Source organism: Diabrotica virgifera, chromosome 9 (genome assembly GCF_917563875.1).
Source record: "Diabrotica virgifera virgifera chromosome 9, PGI_DIABVI_V3a".
NCBI lineage: Eukaryota > Metazoa > Arthropoda > Insecta > Coleoptera > Chrysomelidae > Diabrotica > Diabrotica virgifera.
The window spans coordinates 192770428-192794031 of record NC_065451.1 but is presented as its reverse complement, the minus strand read 5'-3'; the positions used below and the strand labels follow the sequence as shown (position 1 = coordinate 192794031).

The window sequence follows — 23604 nt, the reverse complement described above, 5'->3', positions numbered from 1 at the left end:
TAAGGAAAAAAAATATCGTGTTGGTGACACATCCCCCTCCAGGCTGAAACCAAATTTTTCGAGTAATATGGTCATCTATAATAATAACCTATATGTTTCCTGCAGCCGATTTTGATGATATACATAGTTATAAACAAATGAAGATCAAAAAACGGTAAATTTTCGATTTTTTCGTCTCTTACTAAAAAATTGGGCATTTTAAACAAATTTGAGAGTAACAAACTCATAAACCGTATAAAAAACTTCAATATGGCGTTTGCTGAATATGTCTATCCTTATTGGTTACTTAGAAAATTGCCAAATAAATCATAAATTTTGAGTTTTTATAAATATTCATAACTTATGTAAAAATTAACTTAGAACCTTCTTATTACATGGAATGCTGAGACTTATGGTGCTTAAATTAAACCCTAAATTCCAAAGCAATTGGTCAAATAGTTTAAAAGTTATTTAATTTGTTTATCGAAAATTAATTTTTTTTGCAACACTGTAAGTCAGAAAATGATGAAGTTACAGTAATATTTTGGATAGTTTATGAAAGAAGAAAATTTACAGTATTAATTTAATTTAAAAAAATGACAAAAAATAATTATAGATATTGCAAAATAATTTTGCAAAAACATGTGAATTAAAAAAATGGGGGGGCTAACTTTGTCCCTAAATGTCCTAGAACAGTTGTTTTTCTTTCTAAACGTGTATAAAAATTCAGTCTTTCTAAATATGAAAAAATAATTTTTCTACGGGTAACGGTTAAAAAGTTATTCTAATTGTTTATAAGTAAGCAAAAAATGGACATGTTTTTGCAAAATAATTTTACACTGTTTAAAATTATTTTTTGTCATTTATTTTTAATTAAGGTAATAGTATAAATGTTCTTCTTTCATAAACTGTCCGAAGTATTATTGTAACCTCATAATTTTCTGACTTATAGTGTTGCAAAAAAAATGAATTTGGGAAAAATAAATTAAATAACTTTTAAACTATTTGACCAATTGCTTTGAAATTTAAAATATAATTTAAGTACAAGAAGTCTCGGCATTCCGCGTAATAAGAAGATTCTAAGTTAATTTTTACCTAAGTTACGAATATTTAAAAAAACTCAATATTTATGATTTATTTTGCAATTTTCTAAGCAACCAATAAGGTTGGACATATTCAGCGAATGCCATATTGAAGTTTTTTATACGATTTATGAGTTTCTTACTCTCAAATTTGTTTAAAGTGCTTAACTTTTTGGTAATAGACGAAAAAAGCGATAATTTACCATTTTTCGATCTTCATTTGTTTATAACTATGTATATCATCAAAATCGGCTGCAGGAAACATATAGGTTAATAATATAGATGTCCATACTACTCAAAAAATTTGGTTTCGGCCTGGAGGGGGATGTGTCACGAGAAAACCCTTATTTCTCTGGACTACAAGTTATTTTGATTTAAAAACAAGTTTTTGGTAAAATTTTAGTGTAGAAACCCTTATACATTTTCCTCCATTCCCAAAATACATCATCTTCGATTTGGCTGAAAATTCGCACACATATAGCCAAAAAACAGAACTTTAAGTTGTTAAAATGATTTTTATAGTTTTACAACACAAAAAAAGTTATATGCAATATCAGAGTCAAAAATATAGGCGTCTACTGTAAGCACAATTTATTTGGAACAATTTCAGTTGCTACTATTTTTGTAGAAAAGTTGAATTGACGGAGATATTGAACAAATCAATTGCTACAAAACCCATCAGGTCTTATGGTAGGGGAGCCCAAGCGGGGATTTTTGCAGTTACTCGAGCGCGTCAGATTATCATATGGGGAGAAACCTGGTACCCTGCAGATGTACCTCTACCATATATTGGCTCGTTAAGGGGGGTTGGAAAAAAATCTATCCTTAGAAAAACTCGAAATTGTCAGATTAAGATACGGTAAGTTAAGTACATGCAAAAGAGTGTATATTTCAAAAATCTGACGATTTGAACGAGGCGTAACGAAATGGGCGAGTCACAGAGTTTCACAAAAAAAAGCGAACATTTCGCAAAATGAACGTCAGGTCGAAAAACTAAAAAATACGTGTAAATATTTTTCAAAAATCTATCGAATGATATTAAACACGACCTCCCACGAAAAGGGGTGGGGGTAAATTTAAAATTTTAAATACGACCCCGCGATATTTCGCGAAATGAACATCAGATCGAAAAACTGTAAAATACACTTATTCAATATTTTTGAAAAATCTATCGAATGGTACCAAACACGACACCCCACGGAGAAGGGGTGGGCGGTTACTTTAAAATCCTAAATAGGAGCCCTAAATTTTTATTGCAGATTTGGATTATTTACGTAAAAATAAGCAACTTTTATTCAAGACATTTTTTCGAATTTTGGGTAGATGGCGCTATAATCGGGAAAAACGATTGTTGGAAATGGAAAATTAAATTAAAAATGGAAAATCCCACTAAAATGGAAAACTTTACTTAACTTTTTTTGGTTTTAGGTCCTAATAATCACAACCCAATAGATCCCCATGACGCGCAAGTGACTGCAAATTTAGCATACTTTCCTCCCCTTATATTAAGCTCGCGCCTTTACCGCATACGTACTACCTTAAATATTGATTTTGGCAAAAAATTCTTTGAGTTAGTGAATCTGTCCATCTCACACATCCCGTGTCTGTTTATAGGAACCGTGTGATTATTGAAGGTTGAGAGCGTGAATGGTCCCTTAAATTAAAAAATGACCGAACCAATGTGCACGATGAAGAACGAAGTGGACGGCCAAGCATTGTGACTGATAAACTTGTCTCTAAAGTCGACGAGACAATTCAAGAAAACCGTCCACCGTTTCAAGAAAACACAATAACTGAGCTCTCAGTAAGTTTTACATAAATTTCAAGAAGTTTATTGCATGAAATTGTTTATATTTGATAATTTAGTTTGATAACAGTTAGAATATCACAAATTTTGAGCAAGGTGGGCACCCAAACTCTTGACAGAAACACATAAAAATCTGCGTATGACCACTTCATTGACGTTTTTGGACTCTTATGAAAAGATGGTGACTCACTACTTGATCGAATTGTTATTGGATATGAAAATCGGGTAAAACATGTCAATTACGAAACCAAATTGCAATCTATGGAGTGTGGACACACACATTTCTCTATAAAACCAAATAAATGCATGAAAACCCTGTCTGCAAGGAAGATTATGGCAACTGTTTTTGGAACAGGAAAGGACTAATACTTGCCAACTTCCTGGAACGTAGGAAGACATTGTGAATTTGTGAAACATTGGAGAAGTTATGAAGGACGATACAAAACAAACGCACAGAAAAGCTCAAAAGCTCAAAAAACACACGGCAAATCGTACTAGAGAAGTCCTTAAAAAATTCACGTGGGAGGTGTTTTCTCATCTGCCGTATAGTCAGGATCTTGCATCTAGCGACTACCACCTATTTCGAGCAATGAAGACCTGGCCTTTAACCCAGCTTTAATGACGATAACCCAGCTTTTATCAAATCACGGATTTAATTTGCCAATCAGCTTGCCTCATGAGCAACCATTTTATAGTTGTTATTGACAGTGATTTCTACAAGAGCATCGTAGATTTCTTCAATTTGGTATCTGATGGAAGTAATTGCATCAATTCTACTTTCCCATCTAGTTTCGGACAAAGGTTTCAATGTTAGGCTAGAAATATGATTTTTCAATATAGCCCAACGATGGAAAAGTAAGAAACTGCAAACTGTGAGGCTTTAGCAGCATCGTTCACGACTAAATTGAGTGAATGGCTAGAACATGGGACAAAAAGTGCTCTAAGATTCATTTTCAAAATTCTGTTTTGAACTCCCAAGTTCTTCCCTTTCAGGTTTGCCCCATTTCCATGCCAAAATATCAGGATATATCCATATCAAAAAGTTTAAAATTTTATTTTTGATCTGGTCATGGAGCTAAATAATTTCATTTTGAATACGTTTTCCCAAGTAGTGATGCTGCTTGTTACTACCATTCGTTGTTCTCCTCATGTGCTCTTGTGAAATAGAATCAAATTTTCCAAAGAGCTCAACAAGTTTAAAAAATTACCATTGTTGTGATAAACAAGTTTATCAGGATCGCCCCTCAAATGGAGAACACTGTTGTGCTAATAACTGTATTATTGATATAAGCTATATTACATTTCTCCAATGACTAGTTTCTCACTATTCTTACGCGATGACGAAGAAGGCGGTGTTTTCGATTTCCCGTTGAATGAACATTGCAATTGTTATTTTTTTATTTAATTGCATTTTTGCCTCTTATTCATAATATTGATTTTTTATAATATTAAAAACATAATTAATTATTTCTTTTAGAAAAACCAGTTTACAATATCTTACAGTTTTTTGATAATGCCGCATGCCATTCGGAAAAATATTTCATTTCCTAAGGATTCTTTCAATCCGGAATTACTACTAGGCCTGGACGTACCAAAAAAAGGTGATTAATAGCAAGCTGAAAATTTGCTAATAGCTTAAATATGTCTCGTCGGACCAACTTTGATGTATGGGAACACTGGAACAGGGGAAGTTTTAATTGTGGAACCGGTTAAAAATTTGGAAAGTCAGACTACGAAAACGTCCCATGTATTTTGTCGGACAGAACTTCCAACTGATTTGTTACCCTTTTATGGTGGCTCCTGGCTTCTGAGCCACCTTAGATAATTAGGGGTTGGTTACCCCCGACCATAAGGGTTGATGTAGTAAATAACTCTCACAGTTAATACATTTATTTATACGTGGAGTATTTAACGGTAAGTAGCTGGTGGTATGTTATTTGCTTAATGTGATGTTACTCGCTGGAATCTCAACTACTAACTGATTTATCTGTTCCCCGTGAAAGTATAATTAAAGGTCGATTGTTTTGTTTTATGTTTTGGTAAGCAAAAGTGAGAGTGATTCAAAACTGCTGACTGCTAACAAACATACATTGATTATTATTGCAACTTGACCTTGTATCAAATACTAGCATGTATCGATGTGGTAATCTAGGTTAATCGTATTTACTAAAAACAAACATATTTGTTTTTACCACGGGCATTTAATTATTAAAGAGTTTGTCTTAAGAAGATGTTTACTGAGATGCTGTGCATCCCAACACACTTTCACTAAACTTTCAAGCAAAAATCAGACTGGTATTTATCACCAACTGGGTATTTTAATAAGTCTGACATGTAGAACATGTCAAATGACAGGAATTATGACAGGCGATAAATAGCAGTCTGATTTTTGCATGAGAGTTTAATGAAAGGGCAACAAATCAATTGAAAGTTCTGTCCGACAAAATACATGGAACGTTTTCGTAGTCTGATTTTTAACCTGTTCCACAATTAAAACTTTCCTTGTTCCAGTGTTCCCGTACATCACAGTTTGTCAGACTAGGCACTGTTAAGCTATTAACAAATTTTCAGCTTGCTATTAATCAACTTTTTTTGGTACGCGGGATCCAGGCCTATACAGTAAGACGAAAGGAATGAAAACCAAATAAATTTAAGCGTACAGACTTACGCACCACAAGAAAACAGTTTCAGAACTTTTTTAAATATAATTAGTCTATGAGCCTGTTTTGTTGAGGTTAAAATATAGATTCCTTGTTTTACTTACCAGATGACTTCTGGTTCAGGTTGTCCAACTATAACACAATCCAATCGTACCCTACTTCCTTCTTTCGCTGTCGTATTGGTCAAAGGAAGTTGAATAGACGGTTTGATTGGCTCCATATCGCTTGCTGGCTCAGAGTCCGATGTTTCGTTAGGAAGTCGTCCTTTGACGGAAACGCTGCTTGAACTTTTTGCTTCTCCAGCGATGTTCTTGGCACTTACTGAGTAGGTGCCGGCATCTTTCGGGAAGGCTTCCAAAACTAGTAAAGTGGCCTTGTTTCCCTCTTGTTGGAACTGTAAAAGAAAGTTTGCACATATTATAAACAAATGTATAGATCTATCGTTTATGTTTGTTTTATCGAATTCGAGAAGGCATTTGATCGAGTACAAAACGATACATTTTTCAATTTCCTGCGGGCAGCAGGACTTGACCACTACGATATAAGACTGCTAAAATATTTATATTACAATCAAGTAGCCTCTATCCAAGTTGGAGATAGTCGTACTGAAAAACTACACCATCAAACGTGAAGTACGACAGGGTTGTGTTTTGTCATCCAGTCTTTTTAATCTGTTCTCTGAAGACATATTTAGGGAGGCTCTGGATGACAGGCATGAGAGAGTTAGACTGGGCGGAGAAGTAATCAACAATATCAGATACGCTGACGATACAGCCATAGTACATTCTTTCACGGTTTTTGCTGTAAATTTTAAAGAACCGCTTGGATTGACATGAAATTTGGCATACGCATAGCTTACATGTCAAAGAAAAAAAGTGATATTGTGCCGATGTGTGCTTTTGTCTTGGGGGTGACTTTCACCCCCTCTTGGAGGTGAAAAAATATATGTCCAAAGTAAGTACGGAAATGGATAAACTGACTAATTTTAAGTAACTTTTGTTGTATAGAGCTTTTTCGACAAGTCAACACTTTTCGAGTTATTTGCGAGTGAATATGTTCACTTTTCAACAAAATAACTACATTTTTAGACGGTTTTTCGCAAAAAGTAAGTATTTTGTCGAAAAAAAAACGTTCATAGCAAAAATATAGCCTGTAAAAAAGTAAAAAAAATGGTCTACGCGTTAGGTCTCTGGACCTCGTAAAACCAGAGTTACAGCCAATGAAAAATATATTCATATTCACCAAATTTCCAATAGAATATTTCGAAGTGAAATATCCAAAAAATTAAGCACTTTTGGGGAAAACCTATTAAAACTTTTTTAAAGTGTTTAAAAAAAGCTTTATTTCTGTTTTTATAAAAAGTTTCTAGCATTAAATTTAAGCAAGTTACGCTCAAAAAAAGTTGGTCCCTTTTGCTTTGGAAAAAAAAATCGGGAAGACCACCCCCTAATTAGCAACTTAAATGAAATTAATCATTGCCGCTCCACAAATTATTTTACTTATGTTGTGTTTATATAATCTGTAAGTTTCATCGATTCGAAGTGCTTATTTTTGAAAAAATTTGGTTTCAAAGTAAAATTTTTAAAAATTTAAATTTTGAAAATATGCTTTTTTTCAAAATAACTTAAAAATTGTTAGAGATACCAAAAATCTCGAAAACAAAAAAAGTCAACATTGCTTTTCTGAATATCATGTATTTTTTTGTTTTTCTGTTAGAGACAAAAATTTATTAAGATTTGGTATTTCTAAATTTGCATACATTCGTGATCAGTGACTCGTTCAACCCCTTTTAACTACAGCCCTTTCAAAAATAAGGACTTTGAACCGATGAAACTTACAGATCATATAAACAATATATACACAAGTCAAGAAACTTGCGTATATAGTCGTAACGATTAAGTTCATTTGAGATACTAATTAGGGGGTGATTTTCCCGATTTTTTTTACCAAAAAACAGGGACTAACTTTATTTTGAGCGTAACTTGTTTAATATTGACGCTAGAAATTTTTTTTATAAAACAAAAATGAAGCTATTTGTAAACACTTTAAATAAGTTGTAATGAGTTTTCCCCGAATTGTGCTTCATTTTTGGTTGTTTCACGTTAAAGTATTCCATTTGGAATTTGACGAATATGAACCTATTTTTAATTAGCTACAGTGGGTGATCATATTATTAGAGCCACCTAGTAAAATTCAATGTTTTAGAGGAAGGGTATATATTTGAGCTGTATCATATATTAATGGATTTGTTTCACTTTATGAAAGTGCAATAAATAGTCTGACAATAGTTGCCACACGCATGTGTGGAAATGCGTGACTCAGAAGCCATTGTTTGTCAGTGCTGCCCAGCCTAGCTTGCAACTCGTGTGCCTATTATTTTGTATTCTTGGTGTTTAGAGTTATAATAAACTTTGCGAGTTTCCTCTAGTCTAGTGCTATTCCGACAGGCCTATACTATTTTTTTGTGAATTTAGTAAAAATTGCGCTTTCGTTACACTAGTGGTACCAGAACATCATGGGAAATCCAAAGACATCTCACCAAGGACAATAGCAGAAATAAAAACTTTAATATTTAATACTTATCACTCCAACAGAAACATAGCATCCATTTCTAAAGTTTCAAAGGCAACGTGGACCGTATAAAGCAAAAACTTACATACCATTATTAAACAAAAGTAAAATTTTCTGAGGTGGCTCTAATAATATGATCACCCACTGTATAACTCTGCTTCTACTAGGTATAGAGACGTGATATATACACCATTTTTTTTAAATTTTTTACAAGCTATATTTTTGCTAAGAATGTTTTTTCGACAAAATACTTACTATTTGAGTTATTTGCGAAAAACCGTCTAAAAGCGTGGTTATTTTGTTGAAAAAATGAACATATCCACTGGCAAATAACTCAAAAAGTATTGACTTAGTGAAAAAACTCTATAGAACAAAAGTTACTTAAAATTAGTCAGTTTATCCATTTCCGGACTTACTTTGGACGAATATTTTTCCACCCCCAAGAGGGGGTGAAAACCACCCCCGGGGCAAAAGCACATATATCACTTTTTCTCTTTGACTTGTTAGCTATGTGTATACCAAATTTCATGTCAATCCAAGCGGTTCTTTAAAATTTAGAGGTTTTGCAATATTTTATCGTTAAAGAACGTACTACCATTCTTGCAGAAAAACAAGATGTTAGTCAGTGAAGCAAGTTATCAGAGAGGCCGAAAAATCAATATTTCAAAGCCAAAGTGGATGGCAGTTGGAAAGATTAATGTAGATGAAGGTGTGCTTTCTTTTGATGGAGAGGAGATAGAACGGGTAAACCATTTTAAATACTTGGCAGTTGATTAAATGTATAAATTGCGACTCTGATGAAGAGATAATAACCAGGACCGAAATATCACGTAAGGCTTTTATGACCTGGAAACCAGTTTTATGTAACAGAAACCTGTCGATGAATATTCGCAAGAAGGTCCTGAAATGTTATGTGTGGTACAATTAAGATGTTCTCCAAATGATTAATTCAGAACGTCTCCTCATAAACATCATAAAGAGGATAAAAACAGAATAGTTCGGTCATATAATTAGAGGACTTAAAAACCATCTACTTCGCCTTATAATACAAGGAAAAGTGGAGAGAAAGGTGGATTGGTCGAAAGAAGCTTATATGGTTGCGTAATATTAGACAATGGTGTGGTTCCACAATCCACAGTAGAAAAATTATTTTGCGAAGCAGCGGGTAGTGAAAGGTTTCAGGAACTGGTAAACATGATGACAGTCAACGTCTGAATATGGGCAAATCACCTAAAGAAGAAGAGAGAGCCATCGAAAAGTGATATTTATGGTTTCACATTATTAAAGTAAAGTTTTGTTAGAACAATATTTTAAAAAAGGTGAATAAACAAGGTGTCAGAAAAGGATTTATACTGTCTCCACGATTATTTAACATACAGTGTGTCAATTTTAAAACTTACAATGGGCTATATCTCACGAACAAAAGCTGATATCGAAAAATGCTTAAAACTGTTTCTAGGAAAGTACGGAGGAACTAAAATTACAAGAAAGAGAACTCACCCTCATCAACCCCCTAGGCCCCACCCACCACAACCAAAAATTTTTAAATTGCAAACCCCTACTTGTGATACCATTTAAAAGACTATAAAAAATGCTATCCAATGGTATAAATAATAATTATACAGGGTGTTAATATCAGCCGGCTTACTATGACTTTTATATTTGTAATGCTATCTCCCGGACTATTATTGTGATTGATAAATGTCCGTCGGTACATTTTTTTGTATAAAATCTTAATTTGCCATTTTTGCAAAACAAGTTAAAAACATCTGTTTTTTGGTTTCTGTCAGATACAATAATTTTTGGTTTATTTGAGACCTTTAAATCTCATTAGTTTTCATAATTTGTACGATCGGTACTGTCGTTAAGCTGTAGTTGTCACGATGGTTTACATTACAGTACACCTGAACGCGTGGAGATCATTTTCATATTTGCGTCCCAGAACCAGTGTTATTTACGAACAGCTCAAATATTTAATAAAAGGCATCCGGACAAAAATTTAAGTCACGTGTACTTTCGCGATTTAGTTGAAAAGTTTAGAGAAACGGGATCAGTGCTAAATAAAAAAAGGGATGCCCCAAGATTACTGAATGAAGCATCCCAAATTGAGGTCCTTGGAAATTTTGCAATAGAGCCCTGCATCAACACGTCAAGTATCTGCAATGACAGGACTTTCACATGAGCCGGTTAGAAAGGTGTTGAAATTACATAAGTTTCACCCGTACAAAATACAAATTCTTCAAGAACTAGGCAATGATGATCCAGACCGACGAATTGGGTTTTGTGAACTCATCACTGAAAGAATTGGTGTTGAACCGAGATTGTTAAAAAATATTTGTTTCACTGATAAATGTGCTTTTATGCTGAATGGTAATGTAAATAAACAAAACTGTCGGTACTGGAGGGATGCGAACCCGCATCGATTCAGAGAAGGCCACACTCAATATCCTGAAAAACTGACTGTTTGGGCAACAATATTAGGCGATGCTATAATTGGCCCCTTGTTCATACCAGGCAATTTAAGTGGCGACATTTATCTCGACATGCTGGAAAACACCATCGAACCTTTAATTGTGCATGAATTAGAGAACCAAAGGGACGACCAAGGCAACCTAGCTCTAGACGAAGATTTGCTGCACTTCCAACAAGATGGAGCACCTCCTCAGTATGCAGCTCCAGTTAGGCACTGGTTAGATACTAATTATCCGAACAAATGGATTGGAAGGAGAGGTCCTATTGAGTGGCCACCGAGATCACCAGACTTACCGCCACCTGACTTTTTTCTATGGAGTTACCTCAAGTCAGTTGTTTATAAAACTCAACCTGCGTCACTTGAGGAATTGCGAGAAAGAATTACGCAAGCATATCGCGCTATTACAAGAACAACATTTGCCAAAGTTCATGCAGAATTTGAAAATAGGCTGTATTATTGTTTACAAAACAACGGAAGCCATTTTGAACATTTATTTATTTGACATTTTTAACAAATTTGTAGTTCAACAAAAACCTTATTAAATTTTTCATTTAAGCCAAAGTTTCACAATTATTGCTTCACCCTGTATAATTATTATTTATACCATTGGATAGAATTTTTGGACATCTTGGATATTAAAGCACCCTATGTAACGCACAGCTGAATGAGGCTGAATTTTTGGACATCTTGGATATTTTAGTGCACCCTAATATGTCTGTGTAGATTTTGGCATTGGATCCGACCATCACTTGTAACACTGTTGCCGTATCCTCTATTTTTTTATACTATCACGTTACAATTTTTTGATACACCCTCAAAAAAACGCTTAGTTTTCTCCAAACGGAGGGGTGAATGGCTAATTTTATTCATACTTTATATTTTCGAGGGTGCTGAAAACGAAAATGAGGTTTAATTTGAATTTTATGTGGGGGAACATTGTCAAAATCGCAATTTTAACCTAAAAATAAAAAAAATGAAATCACGTTTTTTGCGTTTACCTCGCTACAACTCTGTTCCATTTTAATATTTTTTTTCTGAAATTTTTACAGCTCTAACATTTCTGAAGACAAAGGTACCTGCTTCAAGTTTTTATTCTTATCATGATAAAGGTTATGAATTTTTCAAAGAAAAAGGTGCGGATTTATGCATTGCAAAGTTTAATCGCAAAAGTTGTGTGTCGAAGTTTAAAATTTAGCTACTTAATCACGTTTATTTGAAAGTATAGAGTACAAAAAAGTTTTCTGGTAAGTTTTAGATCAAAAGGTTTTATAAAAAAAAATAGTGCAACTTTTAATGTCGACATTAGAAATCCCCAATATAACGCTTATTTTTTTAGGGACAGACAATCTAGGTCTAATTTCTCACCTTTAGTAATATCCTTGGATTATAAGCTTTCATTTGACACCTCATTTGTCATTCTACCCAGTATAATGACGGAGAAGTAAACGTTCTTATTCTATTATTCTTGTAGGTACATTTAACATTGATTGAAATTATGAAAGAATTGGCATGGCAACACTGTGCAGCACAAACATAAGATTCAGCTGTGCGTTACATAGGGTGCACTAATAGCCAAGATGTCCGAATTTTTATGTTTGTGCGTCACAGTGTTGCCATGCTGTTTTCTATATATTTCTTTCATAATTTCAATCAATGTTAAATGTACCTACAAAAATAATAGAATAATAACGTTTACTTCTCCTTCGTTATACTAGGTATAACATATTAGAACATACCTAAAATACACAAAAATGATACATTTCACACACAAATATAATATCACAAAAAATTGTAACGTGATAGTATGAAAAAATAGAGGATACGGCAACGGTGTTACATGTGACGGTCGGATCAATGCCAATATCTACACAGACATATTAGGATGCGCTAATATCCAAGATGTCCGAATTTTTTATAGTCTTTTCAATGATGTATCACAAGTAGGGGTTTGCAATTTAAACTTTTATGGTTGTGGTGGGTGGGTCCTAGGGGGTTGATGAGGGTGAGTTCTCTTTCATGTCATTTTAGTTCCCCCTTATTATCCTAGAAACGGTTTCAAGCATTTTTCGATATCAGCTTTTGTTCGTGAGATATAGCCCATTGTAAGTTTTAAAATTGACTGTACATATATGGAGAGTATATTAATGGAATTGCACTAGAAAAATGGGAAAAGGGCATCTGAATAAATGGCTGAAAGATAAACAACCTACGTTTTGCAGGTGTCAAGATACAATAATCAAGAAAGTTAATAAAGGATAAAATAATAAACATTAAGAGTGGTATAGGCGCAAAATGTCGCCTGTTAGAATGTTTAATGTAATTTAAATGTATTAATTTTTTTCGAATTCTGTACACGAATACATATTCTGTACACATTCTTGTTCTCGAATAACAAGTATCTTTGAAAAATTTAAACGCAGAATGAAAGATTGCATTATTACCGAGGACCGAAAGTCCCTTAGAATAACCAAAAAGTTTCTTTTGAATGAAATATTTAAAATTAAGAGTAACACTACATTTTCTCTTTTTTTTTCACCCCTATAACTTATTAAAATAAACATGAAGTTTTCAGGGTCTTTCTACCCTCGGTAATAATGTAATCTTTCATTCTGCGTTTAAATTTTTCAAAAATAGTTATATTAGTTTTCTCAGGATTCGAAAAAAATTAATATATTTAAATCTCATTGAACATTTTGATAGGCGACATTTTGCGCCTATGCCCTTAAAGATATATAGAGGACTGGACGCAGACTGGCCACTTTATGGTAGGAGCGAGAATAAAACAGATCATACCAATTCTGAAGGACTGAAGCGCAGAGAAACGAAGAATAAATAGAGCTACGAACAAACATTCAACAAGGAGATGGACAAAATCAAAGAAGAACGAAGAAGGAGGAATGAAGAATTGGAGAGGTTAGAACACCAAGGAACAATAATTATAACACGAAAACCAATAATATAAGAAGAAATCCAAAATAGATTAACGAAAGCGAACAAGTGTGTTTATGTATTAAATAGGTAACTGAGAAATAAATGCAAGAGGTGCCAAATTAAGAACATACACAGAACGGCTTATTAGGCCTATAGTAACTTCTGCATCAGAAGCATGGACATTAAATAAAAAAAAAAGCAAGAAATAGTGCAGCTACGGAAACGAGAAGTACGATATATTTGAAAAAAAATGGTGAACGGTGTTTGTCTCAAAATGACAAATGAATCTGAGAGAGTTTGTGAAGAGTCCAGCATACTAGGAGTAGTAAGAACCAAGGACTAAGATGACTATGACATATACAGGGTGTCCAGAAACTCTACCGACAAACGAAGACAGGAGATTCTTCAGATAATTTTAAGATAATTTAACCCAATTCACTTAGTCCGAAAATGTTTCCTAAGGGAGCTAGAGCTCTTTGAAGATGGCGTCTTATAATTAGTTTTTCTTAAATACCTCCAGAACGCTTCTATTTAGAAAAAGAAAAATTGGTACGCGTATTTATCTTCAAGATATAAATCTAATCCATCCATTTCAAATTTCTAGTACCGATCATAGGCGTCCGTTTTGGGTAGGGCAACGGTTATTTTATCGCATAACTTTCTTATCTTTAACTTTTATGCATTTCTGATACTGGATTATTAAATTGGGAAGTATTTTAGTACTAAAAGGTACTCTTGTTTTAAATCGGTATGACACACCGTTTCCTAGAAAAATCAATTTGAAAACTTTTCGCTTTTTGAATTAAAAAAAAATCAAAAAAAAACTGTTTAGAAAGACGAAAACTGGTACATTTATTTATATTCCAGAGATAAATCGATTTCATTAATTGCGAATTTCTAGTACTGGTCATAGGCGTCCGTTTTGGGTAGGTCAATAGTTATTTTATAGCATATCTTTTTTGTCTTGAATTTTTGAGCATTTTTGACACTAGATTATTAAATTATAAGGTATTCGAGTACTAAAAGTTACTCTTACTTTATGTTGGTAAAATACTTCGTTTTTTTTTTTGAAAAGTTCTTTAAATTTTTTTTTTCGAATTCCAAAAACTAAAAGCTTTCAAATCGATTTTTCTAGAAAACGGTGTGTCCTACCGACTTAAATCAAGAGTACCTTTTAGTACTAGAATATATCACAATTTAATAATCCGGTGTCAAAAATGCATAAAAGTTAAGGACAAAAAAGTTATGCGATAAAATACTCGTTGCTCTACCCAAAACGCACGCCTATGACCGGTACTAGAAATTTGCAATGGATGGAATCGATTCATCTCTGAAAAGTAAATACGCATACCAATTTTCGTTTTTCTAAATAGAAGCGTTCTGGAGGTATTTAAGAAAAACTAATTTCATGACGCCATCTTCAAAGAGCTCTAGCTCCCTTAAGAAGCATTTTCGGACTAGGTGAATTGGGTTAAATTGTCTTAAAATAATCTGAGGAATCTCCTGTTTTCGTTTGTCGGTAGAGTTTCTGGACACCCTGTATAAAGGGTGTAACAAAAATACAGGTCATAAATTAAATCACATATTCTGGGACTAAAAATAGTTCGAATGAACCTAACTTACTAGTACAAATATGCACATAAAAAAAGTTATAGCCCTTTGAAGTTACAAAATGAAAATCCATTTTTTTGAATATATCGAAAACTATTAGAGATTGTTTATTGAAAATGGATATGTGGCATTCTTATGGCAGGAGCATCTTAAAGAAAAATTATAGTGAAATTTGTGCTCCCCATAAAAATTTTATGGAGGTTTTGTTCCCTTAAACCCCCCCCCCCCCCCAAACTTTTCTGTACGTTCCAATTAAATTATTATTGTGGTACCATTAGTTAAATTCAATATTTTTAAAACTTTTTTGGCTCTTAGTATTTTTTCGATAAGGCAGTTTTTATCGAGTTGCGGCTTCTTTTTTAATATGTTTACATAAAAAATTTATGGAGGTTTTGTTCCTTTAAACCTCCCAAATGTTTGTGTATGCTCCAATTAAACTATTACTGCTATACCATTAGTTAAACAGAATGTTTTTAAAACTTTTTTGCCTCCTTGTATTTTTTCGAGAAGGCACCTTTTATCGATATATGGCTTCTTTTTTAATACGGTTTAAAATATACCTAAAAATGTAAATCATACATAAATTTTCATATTATTACCAAGTCTCCATAATCGTACTTAACCGTATACAAAAATGTGGTGGATTTGACAAATATTCAATATATCTCGATAAAAACTGACTTTTCGAAAAAGTACTGAGAGCCAAAAAAGTTTTAAAAATATTGTGTTTAAGTAATGGTACTACAATAATAATTTAATTGGAACGTACATAAAAGTTTGGGGGGCTTTAAAGGAACTAAACCCCCATAAAATTTTTATAGGGTGTCCAAATTTCACTATAATTTTTTCTTAAGATGCTACTGTCATAAGAATGCCATATGTCCATTTTCAATAAAAAATCTTTAATAGTTTTCGATATATTGGAAAAAATCGATTTTCATTTTGTAACTTCAAAGGGTTGTAATTTTTTTTATATGCATATTTGTACTAAGGTAAGTTAGGTTCAATCAAACTATTTTTTGTCCCAGAATATGTGATTAAATTTATGACCTGTATTTTCGTTACACCCTGTATAGAGAATGCCAGCGGTGAGACTACCGAAAGTGGTACTGTCAAGTACAATAGGAGGACGTCAGAGAAGAGGTAGATCCAGAACAAGGTGGAAAATGGATGAAGAAGAACTAAAAAGATTCAACGTCACAAATTGGCGGATGAAAGCAGTGGACAAGAATGGATGGAATAGAATAGTCAATCAAGCCATGAGCCTACTAGGCTCAACGCACTAACAATAATTATTATTGCTGTCCTGATTCCGTCAAAAAAAATTAAAATGCAAATTAAAATTCGTGTCTTTAGAAATTTTCGGGTAATATTCTGATCTATTTCTCACGTTCCTACAGCATCACAAGAGGAAAATTCCTCCAATATAATAAATAATAAATTACTAAAGAATATACAAACATATTTATTTTGATTTGAAGAAAAAACGATTTAGAAATGTTTATTTCAGAACACTTACCCTTTACAAAAAGTCGATCATTTTTTAATCAAAAGCATCTACCCCTCTTGCACATTTCGAACACACAGGACACCAAAAACCCAAACGAAATCTGGTTTTGAATCAAAAGAACATAATTTAATATGCAGCAAGGACTTTTAAAAATAAACTGCACTATTTTAAAATGCATAAGATCCGTCGTGAGATACACTTTGCCAAAAAAATTCTAGTCACAGATTCAAAAACACGGTCTAAAAGATACTGCACCCGCTATTCACGTCTTAAGTGATAAAATCTTGTAAAGTAGTGGTTAATGACTCAAAGTAAGGGAATATAGTAAGCTTCTTACCTTAATTTCACGTGTTTCTTTGACCGCTTTCCCGTTGTGGGACCACGTCAAAGTTGGAGGGGGTAATCCAGAAACCTCACATTCCAATTTTATCTTTTGACCGGCTCGCGCCATGACATTAGACAATGGGGTGATAAATACAGGAGCTTCTGCTGGTTCAGAGGCTGTAAATAACAAAACAAAAAACAATAAATATTCTATTGATGTGTATTTGTTGTTTCGATCGAAAGAAAAAATTGCTAATGATCTGAGCTAAAAATAACAATTGTCGTCGTATTTCGACCACTTTGACTCACTTTTTTGTTTGTGGTTTATTTTGAAAGTGTATATGTGTGAGTCTAATTATATTTCTGGAGTTTCTAAATTTGGAGTACTAAAGAATCGGCATGTATTAAAACTTAAGAGACACTGTACAACAATTTTAAGTAAAAAAGTCATAACCATTTTTAATGAAACTTAAAAATTTTAAGAATTTTTTGCCCATTTTGTTTTATTTATTTATTTATACGCATAATAGGCCGTTAAGACCTAGGGCATTTTTTTTAAATACAATCGTACGACTAACTAATTACAATTAAACAAACAAATGAAATAGAGAATGCGGAAAAATCCCCTTACGAACAATTCACACATCCACTACTTCGGGCTGGGAAAAATTTTTTGAATAGAATCAAATAGAGGTTGAAGAGGGCGAAACACATTTCTAAGAGCTGGTGTTTGGATCTTCGATTCTATTCAAAAAATTTTTCCCAGCCCGAAGTAGTGGATGTGTGAATTGTTCGTAAGGGGATTTTTCCGCATTCTCTATTTCATTTGTTTGTTTTCGTACGAGTGGTCGTCCAAACCAGTACCTGTGGATCTTTTGATCACTGAGTGTGTTTCAAAGATCTACATCTTTTGTTTTTCATAATTACAATTATTTTAAACAAAACTCAAACTAAAGTGTACACAAAATTCTTAAATAATCTGAAGGACCCGATGAACAATATTTCTCCATTTGCTTCTGCTTTGTGCTTTGCTTTTCCAGTCCCTCAACTTTACTGTTTAAGGTTTTTCTCCACGTTATTAATCCGTCTTGTTTTCGGTCTACCTCTTCTTTTGGAATCGATTCGTATTCTGATAATAACTAGTTTAGACATTCTGTTCACTGTCAATCTTTCTACGTGTCCTAATTATCAAACGTGATACTTTGAGCTTGACAAACTTAGTGATGGTAGGCTCTCTGTACAAAGTCATGAATTCGTTGTTGGTTTTTCTCTTCCGTCTTCCTTCCTCCGAATGAAGGTCTCAATATTTTCCTTTTGCTTCTTGTTTAATGTCCATGCCTCGCAGGCATAGGTTACTGTGAGTCTAATTACTGTTTTATATATTAGGACTTTGTCTTATCTAGAAATGTATTTTGAATTCATTGGGGCTCTTAAACTGTCAATCGCTTATTCTCTTTTACTATTCGCATCGAGCTCCCATTTCTCTTTTCAGTTTTCATTGTACTACAACCCAGGTATTCAAAATTGTCCACCCTTTCAAAACTATAACTTGTTATATAATTTTTATGGGAAAAAATTTAGAAAATTAATTTAATTTAATTTAATGTCAGAGACATTAATTTAATGTCAGAGACCACGAGATCATAGATTGTCATCGCCCTGTATATGACCAAAAATTATAAATAGAATAATTTAGTTAGTAAACAGTGTTTCGCGGAAAGTGAAAATCGTTAGTGGTTTTTTAATGGTTCTCTGAACTGACTTATACAATTATGCGGTAGGATTAGAAAGTACATTTATATCACTTAGAAGTTAACAATAGAACGTTTACAAAAATGCTTCTTAGAAGGAGAGACGATAAACAGAATGGTTGAGTTTTAGAATATAAGGTTTTTTGTTTAGCATGTAGAAAAACAAGAGTAATTTTGGTGTCTCCTGGAATTTGATAAAACGGAAAGTTGTATACAAAAATAATCTGTTCTTAAGAAATGAAAGTATGGATGTAATGTGGAGAGAGGATGTTTTGTGATTGGCGGAGAAAGACGTATGGAGGGGAAGAGAGTGTTGAGTCTGAGTTAGGAGAAGAAAAAAGTTTCACTGTGTAATGAATATCCTGATAATAGAAGGTAAAATGAGGATGGGAGGCCGCTTTTCTATAAAATCACCGGGCCGCTTGAAAAGTTCCAGCACGCCACTGATCACTTACCAAGCCGGACGTCTCGAGTGAGATCCCCGGCACCGATGCCAAAAATTTTTCAATTTATAATTCGATCAAGCCAATCCCGTAATCGGGTTGGTCCCGGCTACGTGAGTAATCGGTAGTACTAAAATCTGAGTCAGAAAGTTAAACGAATGAAAGATGGAATTGGTTGCAGTAAGATAAGTTATAATATATAGCGAAAAGCTCCCGAAAAAGCTACGGAGATGATAGGACCCAACCGAACAAAGATAAGGGAAAAGGGAAATTAAAGATAGAATAAACTAGAAAACTGGACATAAGAACCGTAAGTACAGACAGCAAAAACAAAATGAAATAGATAAAATCAGCAAAAAATACCAAATAACAAGGGCGCTGAAATTGGAAATTATACAGATAAGGTTTCACGCAAAGAAGTAGATGGTTAATACACTGGGGTACAAAATTAACGGGACACCTTAAAAATTGGTCATTTTTGATGTCTCGAATTTTCCAAACCTGTTGTCCGATTTAAGTGATTTTTTAATATGTTATAACCTTATTCTTTAACAATATCGCTGTAATAATATTGTTGCTAAACAGGTAAATTTTCATTGTATACCGGGTGTACCAATAAAACTGTGTTTTTTTCTCAAACTTTGCATCACCCTGTGGAATATTCTAGCATTTATAAAATACTCAAATTAAAACCCAACTATAGCCTCATGTTTTCACAACATTCTGTTTTTTGATTCATTCGCTTATGTTAGACCGTAAAAAAGTTGGGTCCTTTAACAATTAGCCATGTTTTTCATCAATACAGGGTGTTTTTAAATAAGTGTGGCAAACTTCAAGGGGTAATTCTACATGAAAAAATAATGACAGTTTGTTTTATAAACCTATGTCCGCAAATGCTTCGTTTCTGAGATAGAGGGTGTTATAGAATAGAATAGAATAGAAATATGCTTTATTGTCACTGAAAATTTTTACAATTTTATGGACAAAGCTTACATACAGTCAAAAGAAAAACATAATATAAATATCAAATAACAACTATAATTTACTAAAATTAGATAAATCGTCAATAATGTACAGTATAAGATATAAAAGCCAAGACAAAAACAAAAACAATTTATTGCAAAATATATATAAATTGCAAATTGAACATACAACAAATAAAATAAAATAGGTACATAAGGAACTGACAAGTTTATGCTACTGCGCATGGAACCCAATTTTCTTAGTTATTCATTAAGAAATTCTTCTATTGAATAATATGGTCTTTTGGATAGATAGGCTTTTGTCATTTTACGGAACTTAGGGAAAGATGTTGCAGATTTAAGTTGTAACGGAAGATGATTGTACAGTTTCTTTGCGGAATATAATATAGATTTCTTTACTAACTCAGTGGATGGAATCGGTAAATAAATATCAAATATTGAATTTCTGGTGGAGTAAAGATGATTGGGCCTTGATGGAATGACATGAAGGTGTTTACGAATTAAACAAACCGTTTCTAGAATATATAAAGATGGAAGTGTTAAAATTTCGTGATCTCTGAAGTAACTTCTGCAATGTGTAGATCTTCTGAGGCCAAACAAATATCTTATTACTCTTTTTTGCAATCTAAAAATGACATCAAATTGAGCAGCTGTACTAGAACCCCAAAAAGGAAGACCATATCGAAGATGAGACTCGAACAACGAAAAATATGTTATTTTAGAAGATGCTAAATTGAGTTCCCTTGAGACAGATCGTATTGCATAGCAAGCTGAGGCGAGTTTCTTACTTAACGAATCGATATGAAGGGACCATTTGAGGTTGCTGTTTAAAAAAATACCAAGAAATTTTACAGAATCAACGGTATTGATCTGGCTGTTATGAAGTGGCAAAGGTCGAAGAGCTCCTTTATAGGATAATGCTACTGTTTTATTTACGTTAAAAGAGAGGAAATTAGAGTCAGACCAGGTCTTTATCGTCAGTAGATCCGAAGTTATAGTTTCATGAAGAGATGCAATAGTTGAGTTGCTCCAAGTGATACTGGTATCATCAGCAAAAAGAAAAAATTTCCCATTGATTTTTAAATTAGTGATGTCATTTATAAAGATAAGGAACAATATAGGACCCAATACTGAACCTTGTGGTACTCCACATACGATGTTTTTGAGACTAGAGTCAGTATCATTTGCTCTAACTAGTTGTTTCCGATTATTCAAGTAGGATTGGAACCAATTCAAAGAAATACCTCGAATTCCATAGAAATTTAGTTTTGTAATCAAGATGTCGTGATTTCCACAATCAAAAGCTTTGGCATAGTCGTAGAAAACAGTGGCAGTATAAAGATTATTGTTTAGTGCTTGGTAAACCTCATGTAGTACAGAAAACATGGCATCAGTGGTACATTTATTTGTTAAAAAGCCGAACTGATTTTGTGATAAAATGTTGTTATCAACGATAAAGGACATAAGTCGAGTTTTAATGAGTCTCTCAATAATTTTGGAGAGTACCGGTAGTAAGACAATAGGTCTATAGTTGCAGGCATCAGATTTTTCGCCACCCTTATGAAGAGGAATAATAATGGCTGTCTTTAGGCACTCTGGAAATTTACCTTTTTCGAAGGAATCATGAATTAGTGAGAGAAGGATTTCCAACACATTTTCTGTGAGATTAGAGAAAATTTTTCTAGATAGTTCATCAGTACTACAGGAAAAATTTTTCTTACAAACTGACGATTTATTTATTGCTTTAAAACCGGTTGAGATATGCAAATGAAATTTGGTGAGTTTTAAGACGTAGTTTTTGTACATTTTTCGCATAAAAGTTAGAAATTAATATTCACCATTGGCGCGCATACGGGCAATATGAGCCGTCATATTACTTGTATGCGCGCCAATGGTGAATATTAAATTCTTACTTGTATGTGAAAAAATGTACAATAACTACATCTTAAAACCCAGAAACCGGTTTTAAAATAATAAATAAATCGTTAGTTTGTAAGAAAAATTTCAACATCCCCTATCTCGGAAATAAAACATTTGCGTACGTACCGTTTATAAAGCAAAGTGTCATTATTTTTTATGCAGAATTACCCCTTAAAGTTTGCCATACTTTAAAATTTAGATTTAAAAACACCCTGTATTGATGAAAAACATGGCTAGTTGTTAAAGTATCTAACTTTCTTATTATCCAACATAAGCAACTGAATCAAAAAACAAAATGTTGAGAAAACATGAGGCTATAGTTGGATTTTAATTTCAGTAGTTTATAAATGCTAGAATATTCCACAGGGTGATGCGAACTTTGAGAAAAAAACACAGTTTGATTGGTACACCCGTTATACAATGAACATTTAACTGTTTAGCTACAATACTATTACACCGATATTGTTAAAGAAGAAGGCTATAATATATTTAAAAAGTCACTTAAATCGGACAACAGGTTCAGGAAACTTGACACATCAAAAATAAGCCATTTTTAAGGTGTCCGGTTAATTTTGCACCCCAGTGTATAAAAGATTATATTTAATCAATTTTTGTGTTTAAAAATTTGGCACACATAGAAAATAAAATACATACTTACTTATTATAGGTAGCTATTTCGATCACATATAAATAATGCCTTTATGATCTCTTTATGTTAATGTATAAATAGTCAACATAGCTGTAAAGGTAATTTTTAATACTTTATCGTATTTTCGTATATAAACATCAAACAAAAAATGTATTTTGTAAAAGAGGTAAATAAAAGTTTTATAGTCTAATATAACAACAAAATTCTGCCTCATCTCATTAGCTTCACATTCCGACTCAAACAAATCAAAATACCTATAAATGAAAATGGTTTAAAATCGGAAGAAGTCCATAAACATTATAAATGACATAATAATCTTTAAATTTACTTTTACAAAATCTGTTTCGAAAGAACTTCAATATATTTTATAATTTGACTGTAAATGAGTCAAAGATGAACACAGTCACGCTGTCGCGTCAGCCGGAAATAGCCAGCAAAAATCACAATATTGTCAGAAAAGCTTTAAAAGTGGATAATACCAACAAAAGTAGGTAGGTAAAAGGAGACGTGTAATTCGTTTATAAAATTTACAAGGTAAATATAAAAAAATGTAGCTTGGCAATTCTTTAAAAATAGGGAATTACACATTTTCGAAATTTAAAAAAGAAAATTATAAAGAAATCTGGAATAAATTTTCTAAATTTATTTGTAGAAAATATTACGCAAATAAAATCTTTCTTATTAGAAGCAAAATCGTAAGTTAGTGCTAATCGACAACGACCAAACAATACGTTGAAGACGTATTTAAATGATACTGGAAAATACAACGCCGAAATGCTGATCAACCAATACGAAAAATTGCTAAATTAAAATTTTTTTTTCAAAGAAGAACAAAGAAGTCGTTTGTTGCCACAACCAGTCGCACTTCAGCCAATTGGTTTATTGTACATCTTCCATTTGTGTAATCTTC

At 33.0% G+C, this 23604-nt stretch overlaps 1 protein-coding gene across 8 annotated transcripts in view; it reads right to left on the bottom strand.

Annotated features, from left to right (window-relative positions):
- The window catches only part of LOC114338523 (titin), a 751244-nt gene that overhangs the window by 128947 nt on the left and 598693 nt on the right, over positions 1-23604 (bottom strand). For all 8 annotated transcript variants that reach the window (XM_050662823.1, XM_050662825.1, XM_050662826.1 and 5 more), the window contains 2 exons: positions 16962-17125; positions 5633-5922 (listed from right to left, as the gene is read on the bottom strand). In XM_050662823.1, coding sequence (XP_050518780.1) covers positions 5633-5922; positions 16962-17125 — 454 coding nt within the window. The remainder of the gene's footprint in view (positions 1-5632; positions 5923-16961; positions 17126-23604) is intronic.